The 8,987-nt window shown below is 46.0% G+C and overlaps 2 protein-coding genes across 2 annotated transcripts; one reads left to right on the top strand and one right to left on the bottom strand.

The window, feature by feature from the left end:
- Positions 1-328: 328 nt before the first annotated feature.
- AK88_03199 (uncharacterized protein) lies at positions 329-1,720 on the top strand (the record flags this gene model as incomplete). Its single annotated transcript, XM_012480820.1, has 1 exon — positions 329-1,720. One exon carries the CDS (start codon positions 329-331, stop codon positions 1,718-1,720), a length of 1,392 nt encoding a protein of 463 aa, XP_012336243.1.
- Positions 1,721-3,043: 1,323 nt separating this feature from the next.
- On the bottom strand, positions 3,044-8,268 carry AK88_03198 (uncharacterized protein; the record flags this gene model as incomplete). The annotated part of the gene is made up of 11 exons (XM_012480819.1): positions 3,044-3,294; positions 3,423-3,477; positions 3,627-4,382; positions 4,529-5,184; positions 5,394-6,757; positions 6,899-6,970; positions 7,076-7,166; positions 7,330-7,399; positions 7,498-7,555; positions 7,714-7,809; positions 7,976-8,268. 11 exons carry the CDS (start codon positions 8,266-8,268, stop codon positions 3,044-3,046), a joined length of 3,762 nt encoding a protein of 1,253 aa, XP_012336242.1.
- Positions 8,269-8,987: the final 719 nt, after the last annotated feature.

Raw genomic sequence — 8,987 nt, 5'->3', positions numbered from 1 at the left:
AAAAAAAAAAAAAAAAAAAAAAAAAAAAATGTGCAGGTGAAAAGGGCGTTACGGACCTTCCCCAAACATGTGACCCATTCAAGTGCACATCGCCAACGATACACTGAATTTTCCTCTCCCCCTGTATAGACATTGGCAACTAACTATTTTTAGTCGAAACCCTCCAACAAGGGCATAAACCCGTGGAAGGCGCAGACAAGTGAAACAGCGCAAAACGCGCGAAACTGAAGCGAAAACAGGACAGGCGGAACGCAGCACCAACACAGCTAGCTACACGCGCAGAGTGTTTTTTTTTTTTTTTTTCCGACCCCCCGAGAAAAAGCGCAAGATGGAAAAGCTACAAATACCAGAATGGAATGATATCGAAAGATATTTTAAAGACCCCGAGTTGATAACGGCGGAAATTTTGTTTGTAGGTCTGACCTTGTGTAACGTATTTGTTATGTACCGCCTCTTCCTAGATGTGATTCCTTACCCTATCTTTGTGACTTGGTGGCAGTTGGCACAGGGGTTGCTGGTTGCTTATGTATGTGGCGAGTTAGGAAAGGAATTCCCCAAGTTTGCCTACTTTCCAAAAGTCGAAATAAATGAAAATATGCTCAAGGTGTTATTTGTCCCTTCCATTTTCTATTGTCTCATGTTAGTGTTGTCTAATTATTTGCTCTTTAAGACCCCTTGTATAGCGTCCTACCCAGTGCTTGTTAGTTTTACTGTAGTGTTTCACCACCTCACTCGTTTTGTCGGATGTGGAGAAGAGTACATGCCACTCAGATGGAAGTCCATCGTATTCCTCTTAGCCGCTTTTGTTATTGGATGTTTCGATTCGAAGACCACAGGGAAAGGAGTACTAATATGGGCTCTATTATATGCACTTTTTTCAGCGATTTTTAGAGCAGGCTTCATGCAAAAAATAATGCACCTTGTAGATGGCAAAGGGAATACATTACATAACAACCAGCACCTGTTAGGAGTTTTACTCCTCCCTATACTGATTTTATTATCAGGAGAATGGGCTGTGTTTGGGCATATGCCTTATAACATTTTGTCCTTGTACACCTGGCAGATGTGGGGTTGCTTAATAACTGTGGGTACCTTGCCATTTATAAAAAATGTCATTTCTAATAGATTGGTTAGAAGAACAGGACAAGGCCCATGGAGATTTCTCGAAATCATTTCAATTGTCTTAGTATTCTTTATTGGGATGGCTTACAATGCACCTTCCTTCTTAGGATACGTGTCCATTATATGTGTAATTATTGGCCGTTGTTTGGGTGCCTTCGATGTTATGCTTAATGCCTCAGATTACATGATGGCTGAAGATGAAAGGAACAGAAAAACTTCCAAAGCGAACTATGCTAAGAGCAGACAGGGGACACAGGCATCCAAGCCCTTCCTATACTCTGGCGATAACGAAGAAGATGAAGAGGAAAGTTCCTTCAGCTCAAATGATAGTAGGAGTTACCAGGGCTCTCAAGACTACGACGATAAGGACAGCGTCAATAGCAGCTCTCAACAGTATAGCGTCCACAAGGGGACCAGCAGAATGGACAGCTCTTCGAATCAAACCAGCCACGCGGGCATGTCCCTAGACGATAGCAGACGCGGCAGCAAAATAAGTGACGCCAAGGCCGCTGGGCACAGCACCAGCTTCCACTCCAAGTCTAAGTTGTCCCGCAACTACTCCTCCAAGAAGCAGGACCTCGTCGACTCGCAGGCCTAACGTAGAGAAGCGTACAGAAGCGTAGCGAAGTGAAGCGAAGCGAAGCGGTGTAGCTATGCATAGTATAGCCGTGTAGAGTAGCCAAGCATGACATGGCCAATGCAGTGCTGAGTCTGCACCAGTGACGCGCCCCCCTCAGATTTGCCGTGGCGCGTTCCACCCCGTTTTCGTCCCCAACCTAGGCACCGCCACCTCTGCCTATGCGTACGTGCGTCCAGATGCAACAATAAGTATGCTCACAAGCATGCGTACAACTGTGCGTATAAGCATGCGTACAAGTGTGCGTACGCGTGTATGTCCCTCCGTTTAAACACACATGTGTAGTCCGCCAAAAATGCATTTGCCCGTCCCTCCTCTCCTCTCTCTCTTCCTCTCTTCCCGCCCCCTCTTTTTTTTCTTTTTTTTTTTTTTTCCTCCGCCAGTGCTATGATTGATTCCCCTTTTTTTTTTTTTTTTTTTTGTTAAATTTTTCGATTTATAAAAAAAAAAAGAACAAAAAAATAACAGCAGCAGACACCCGGTGCGCATGTCTATTTTTGTGGGACAGAGGGTTCACCTCTCCGTGATGAATTGTCATGTCAAGGGGGAAATGCGTCACCGCAGTTTTGAGTAAATCTCAATTGAGGCATTTTTGAGGCGTTCTTTTTTTTGCCTTACGCTGATTGTAAGGGCAGGGGCATGGAAAGGTTGTCCACGTGATGAGAGCCTGACAAGTGTACGGCCGCTTAACCAGAACATTTCTTTCAACAGAAGTTTGTGCCGAGTAGTGGGAGAGGGGTAGACAACCCGTTGAAGGGTTACCCAATTGGGGATGCAATCCTGAGATGTGACCCACACACACGTGTAGAGTGTTTTTCAACCGCGTGAAACAGTAATGAAGTTAAGACAGAGAACGGCGTGTGCTTAGCTGCACCTAGACGTGTTAAGGTCTAAGGTGATGTTTGGCAAAACATGCTATTCGCTTGTGCCAGAACATTTTCTTATTTTATTTTAGGAGGTTCAAGTGCGCACTGAAATGGTAGAAATGGAAGAAATGGCGAAATGGACTTCACCCATGTGTGGCCATTCCTCGTTCGATATTGAATAGTTGGGAAGGATCACCCCGCGGGTCCATCTCGACCAATTAGGAATAATCACACACGTCACCCCGTTCTTTCCCCTTTCGCGTTGGCGCTCACTGTTGCGGTATAGGGACGTGCGTTTGTGCAGAATGTAACTATACATAAGGGTGCACTTTGTTGGGGCCGCTGCGGCAACAAAGAGAACAGGTGAAAAACTTGTCGCGTGAACGTGTCACGTATAAGTAGAGGCACACGCATGGAGTTACAAATTTCTGAATAGGCTGCTTATATTTATGTCCCTCTTGGATGTGCCCCTTCCATAGCCACCCATGCTGTTCCTAAAAAAGGGACCAATTCCGCTGTGGCTTTTTTGCAAATTTGCATTCCTCTGGGATGTTATATTTGGAAACAGAATCTCCATGATGCTTTCGTAGGGTCCACTCTGCTGCGTCTGCGTAGCTGCTATGCCTTGCGATGGTGTTGGGAAGGCGCTAGGCACATTTTGAGGGAAGTCTGCGAAAAGGGGCAGGTAGACATACAAAATGAGGTGCATGCAGTTACTCAGCACAACTTCAAAAAAAAAAAAAAAAAACGGGGCAAGACACACAAGTGTTGATGCGGTGGACACGTTTGGCCATTACTGTTGGAGATCATTTTGGCAAAGCTGTCGGGGGAAAATTCTTCCAAGTGGTTTCGCTGCAAAAGGAGTTCGCGAGGGGGTAACACTCAAGTAAGTAGCACACATGTTAGGTGGACGTGCTAGGTCGCCGTGTTAGCCGGTGTAACGGCGCGTCCGTAGCCGCTTCGTGGTAGCTGTGTACATGTGGACGTACACGTGGACGTACCTCTGCGTCCACCTCCACGCTAGGAATGTACTTCGTGTCGAACCCCTCTCCCACGACAAGCACATTCGTCATGCTACAAATCATTTTTCCAATTTCATTATATTCACATATACGCATGAGGGGTCGCAATTCGCACTTGTACAATTTGTACCACTCATTAGTTAGATGTATAAATTTGATCCCATAGATCCCATGTTGAGACAGGAGGAAGAGCGTCTTGGCTACTTGCTCCTTCTCAAATAAGCTCTGTCTGTCTGTTATGAAATCTTCATATGTTAAGTCGGAGGAGTAGTAAATCGGGCCACACATCTGCTTGTTCATTTCATACTCGCTCAAGATCACTCCACTTTTCTTGTAAGCTAGGTGTAATGAGTTTTGAAATTTGCACACGTGAATGACCAGATTGTATAGAAGCTTGTGCAGGTGGTATCGTAGCACTTCAAGGTTACTGTTCTCTACGTTGTTATGAAGAAACGTCACTCCCTGAGGGAAAGCACCCCCTTCATGGCTCAAAAAGGAACCTCCCCCATGTGGAAGGAACGGCATGGCATGTCTGTCCCCACTGGAGCTACCGAACATTTTGTTGCTGTAGTTCATGTAACTGCCCACGCGGTTACTGCTTCGATTTTTCCTGTACTTGTTCATAATTTTTTCATAGCTTTTGCTCACAGTCGCACAGGGAGGCTTCAGGTGGTCCATTCCTAGCACCTTCATCATCCTTGAGCAGTCCCCTCTGGCGAATTCCGCGGCGACGTCCTGCGGGGTTGGGGGGGTGGGCAGCATATACGACGCGACATGTCGGGAGTGGCGGCGGGTTGCCAAGTCAGTCACGTCTAACGCGACAACGCCGCGTCACAACGGGATGAGGCCGCTTAACAGCGCCGCTTAACAACGCTGCGCACCTTGTACGTGGCGTCCTTGAAGTAGTGCGAGGCACTCATCGGGGTGAACTTGGACCGGGCGAAGGTCTTCAAACTAGAAAGCTCCTCCGAAAAAAAATTTTCATAAAAATACTGAGCAGTGTCTAATGTAAACACCTGTATGCTTCTACTACTCCCTGCAATAACCAGGTTTGGAATTTCCTCCAGCAGTCTCCTCAGCTTTTTTGCCTTGTAGTGGTTCAAGTAGAAGCTCAAAGGGTACTGCTCCGAGTAGGCCTTGTTCCATTCACTCTTAATGGAGGAGACAAACACACCGATCATGCTCTCAGATGCTTCTTCATCTGTGCCTTTCTCAAGTGAACTCGCTAGTGGGTCCTTCGCATCCTCTCCACATGGTTCCTTGTGCGATATGCTCTGGTTTGCCGTTTCTTGTGTGGTGAAAATTTCATGTACAAAATCGGAGGTGTTCGTGGTTGAGTAGTTTTGTTGCTCTTGTCCTTTTTCACCCCCTGTCTGGACTTCATTCGGCTCCTCTTTTGAGGTCATTCCCTCCGTTGATGCCATTAGCTGCGGTCCATTGTGACCATCCCCCTCTACCTTATCAACACACACTTCGTCCCTGCTCATCTCCACTTCAAATCTGCCCAAATTTTCATTTTCATATGTCTTGCTACTACCTGCAGGGTAGGGGCGGGGGGGAGGTGGAAAAATGTGACAAGAGGAAGAGAGAGACAGTGTGTGCACCATGTAGAGGAAGCGAAATGGTTGCCACATATACTATTACACGTTGAATAATGTCGCCCTTGTTGATCATGTGAGGGCGCTTCCCCCCTTCGCAACGGCACACGCAGGGTCAGTGTAAAAGGGGGGGGGGAGAGATACTTACTCTGGTGCAGCAATTCTTCCTTTATTTTAACTATGTGTTCCCACTCCATCTTCTGCCTCTCCGTGAGGACTACTATCAGCTGGTATAACAGAATGTGTAGTTGTGTCTTGGTGAGCATTTTGATGAAGGGGTGGTGGCCCTGGCTGTGGCTCCAGTTGTGACTCCCATTTGAGTTCTGCTTTGAATGAGGCTTCAGTCCATGGGTGCTCACCCAGTCACTCGAGTACATACACGAGTTGTCGTGGCTCCCCTCACTACCCTGCCTGTTAAGCTTGCATATCAAATTGGCGCAGGGGTCTTGAGTAATGCTTCCTTTTATTTGGAGGCCCGATTCGCTGTAGGCGTCGCCATCTCCATCCCCATCGCCATCCCCATCGCCGGGCACGTTGTTGGTGAAGAGGCCATGAAGCAGGCTGCCACCACTTCGAAGCACGCTACCACCCACGACACCCTTCCAGATGCGCTCATGCGACTTGGAAGTCGGAAAAGCAAAACTTCCATTGGAATTAAATTTTTTCTTCTTAGAGTCGTTCTTCCCAGTGAGAATACTCCCCACCTGTACATTGCTAAGGGATCCTCTGTCCCTGCTGTTCAGTGCACTAAGGATACTATTGTCTCCCCCGTTAAATGAATTCGACCTAAAATGCTGTTCAACGAAATGTGTCGAGACGGAAACTTTTTTGCTACCCATTTTGGAGGGTGCATTAACTTTCAACTCATTGCTCGGTAGCGACCTTAACGACTTCAGATCAGGAATCTTATAACTATAAGTTAGTGGAGTAATTCTAAGTTTCACATCATTAGGAAGTGATATTATTTGTATTTCTTGAATCTCTTCTAGGAAAGCTTGAAGTTTGTCAATTCCACATCTGGTTTGTAATATTTTCAAATTGAATGAAGACCCGAACAGCTTCTTTACCTCCTGCTGCAGCTTCGTCAAGGAGACACTACCATTCGCTGGTGTTTCCTCCTCCGTCAAATGAGAATTGTAGTTGGTGCATTCTCCTATCGTACCTAGAATGACCTTTAGAAAAAACGTCTTGTCTTCGTTCATCTTTGGCGTTTTATATTTTATGGTTAAGTTTTTCTCTGAGTCGTTGTCATGCGACACTTTACATCCTTCCGTCGCTTTCTCCTCCGCGTTCGCCGTCGCGTCGTCAGCTGTTTGCGCTGCCGCTTTCTCCTGCTCGCAAATCAGGCAGTGGTCCAGGCTCCTGACCATGTCATATATGTTGCTAAACCCTGCGTACCTCAAATTGAGCAACGCGTTGTACTTCTTGCAGTACTCCCCAGAAATTTTCTCCATCTTTATTCCCTGGTACCCGAAGGATTTTATCAGCATTACCAAATTTTTTGTCGTGTGTCTGAGGAACGGGGGTGGGGTGAGGTGCAGGAGAAGGGGAGCAGTTGTTGTGCGCTAGATGGAGCTTTCCCGGTAGCCGCGTCATGGAACGCTTCGCTGAAGCTTCGCTGACGCTTCGAGGACGCTCCGGAATTCCACTCACTGCTGCATCTTTTGATACACGTAGAGCGAGTTCTGCGGCTTGAACTCGGGGGCCACTGGATTCAGCTTGCTCCTGTGCAGACGCAGGGGTGTGGAGTGGGGGTGTATAAAAGTTAAATGCCCATTGGCGTTCCGAATGAGTACGCTGTGTGAATGAAACATTTTGAGCGCCCCTTACTCATATTTTTGTACAGGCTGTCCGTCTCGTTTTTCATCAATTTCGCACTTGAGACTCTCTATGTACTGTACGTCCGAGAGATTATTTCGTTCTGCGTGTGTGTGTGTGTAAGGCAGGGGTGGTTAGAAAAGTAAGAGGACGGGCAGGGTAGTCTACAATATTGTCACAAGAAGAGGGTGCTTAGTTGCAAGCATTACGCAACGTTTCTCCCGTCTGTTATAGCAGCTTGCCTGCCTCGCACATCAGATGCATACTTATTTTTTTTTCCGATGTAGAGCATGCCTTTTCCAATTCTTCCTTTCCCTCTGTGTCCGTTGCGCATACCTAGAGAGGAAAAAAGACGCATGATTTTTTTTTTTTTTTTTTTTTTTTGCTTGAGCATACACATGGTGGGGATAGTAAGAAGTGTTCTCTTTACTCACTTGCTTTTCTGCGTCTTCATTCCCTCCAATGGACTTTGCAACACTATCTTCTGCCTTGCTGCGAAGGAGTCGAAGCACAGTCGTGCAGTTTTTTCATGTGCTACGATCACAGCAGTTGCCAAAACGAGACGTCCTGGAATTGTTAACCACTCTATCACAGTGAATTTCCCCGCTAATGTGTTTTTTTTTTTTTTTTTTTTTTTTGCTTGAGCATACACATGGTGGGGATAGTAAGAAGTGTTCTCTTTACTCACTTGCTTTTCTGCGTCTTCATTCCCTCCAATGGACTTTGCAACACTATCTTCTGCCTTGCTGCGAAGGAGTCGAAGCACAGTCGTGCAGTTTTTTCATGTGCTACGATCACAGCAGTTGCCAAAACGAGACGTCCTGGAATTGTTAACCACTCTATCACAGTGAATTTCCCCGCTAATGTGTTTTTTTTTTTTTTTTTATATATATATATTTCCCTTTTTTTTACCTTTCCCCTGTGGATGTCTCACAGTTGTCACTTCGCCTACTCAGAACTGTTCCTGTTTTCCTTTTTTTTAAAACATCCGAATCTTGGTTAGCAGGCAATGAATCGTCTTGGTCCTTTCCACTCGGCTTCTCACTCAAGCCACTCACGTCTGCTCTTTCTACATCCTCTTTCGATTTGTCCACGTTTTTCTGGTCAGGCTCCTCTTGCAGAACACTTGCCTCTTTGGTACTACCCAAGACGCCCATTAAGCACGACTTGGCATCATTTATTTTTGTAATTACGTTTTCCTGCATCTTTCTTTGGGGTGAGGACCCAAGTTGAGTTTCGTGAGCCGGTGATTGCCACATGTGCCAAACTTAACGTGTGTGTGTGTTTTTTTGTATTTCTTTCGTATTTTTTTTTTTTTTTTTTTTTCCTCATTTCACCTGCACAGGTCAGGTAAAAGTTCCAATTAGCTAGCTACCAACGTTGTACATACAAAAGTGTGGCGCGATCCTCTCTCCAGCGAAGCCGTTGTGGCATCAAGGGGAATGGACTGTTTCAAATGTGAACTACACAGATGAGAAGCTAGTGGCGCGTTGGCCTGTTTTTTTTTTTTTTTTTTTTTTTTTTTTGTATTATTTATTCTTTGTTCTTTTGCTAGACAGTGTGTAGACTCGTCCGCGTCGCCGACCTGACACAATGGAGCATGTTGGACGGGTGATAAGCACGTGCGGACAGGCGAATGCAGGTACAGGAACACATAAACGCGACATGTCCTCTGTAGCGCTAGTGTATGCGCTGACTGACTCACCTTCTATGTGCAAGTAGAGTGTCAACGTCGGTCAAATGGACTCACCAAAAAGCTGGTTTAGCTATGTGCCTCCTTGAGGACTGGGATTGCGTAGATTGTTTCGCTTAAGCATATCGCATAAAAGAATGGTCCGGAAGTTTTCTTTGCAAGTTTGCTTTTTTGCAACTTTTCTTGCGAGTGTACTTTGGGAGGTTGCTTCACCAGTTCGTTTTAAAATAT

Source organism: Plasmodium fragile (assembly GCF_000956335.1).
Source record: "Plasmodium fragile strain nilgiri unplaced genomic scaffold supercont1.35, whole genome shotgun sequence".
Lineage (NCBI taxonomy): Eukaryota > Apicomplexa > Aconoidasida > Haemosporida > Plasmodiidae > Plasmodium > Plasmodium fragile.
The sequence above is the reverse complement of the archived record's forward strand: the minus strand, read 5'-3'. Positions and strand labels throughout refer to the sequence as shown.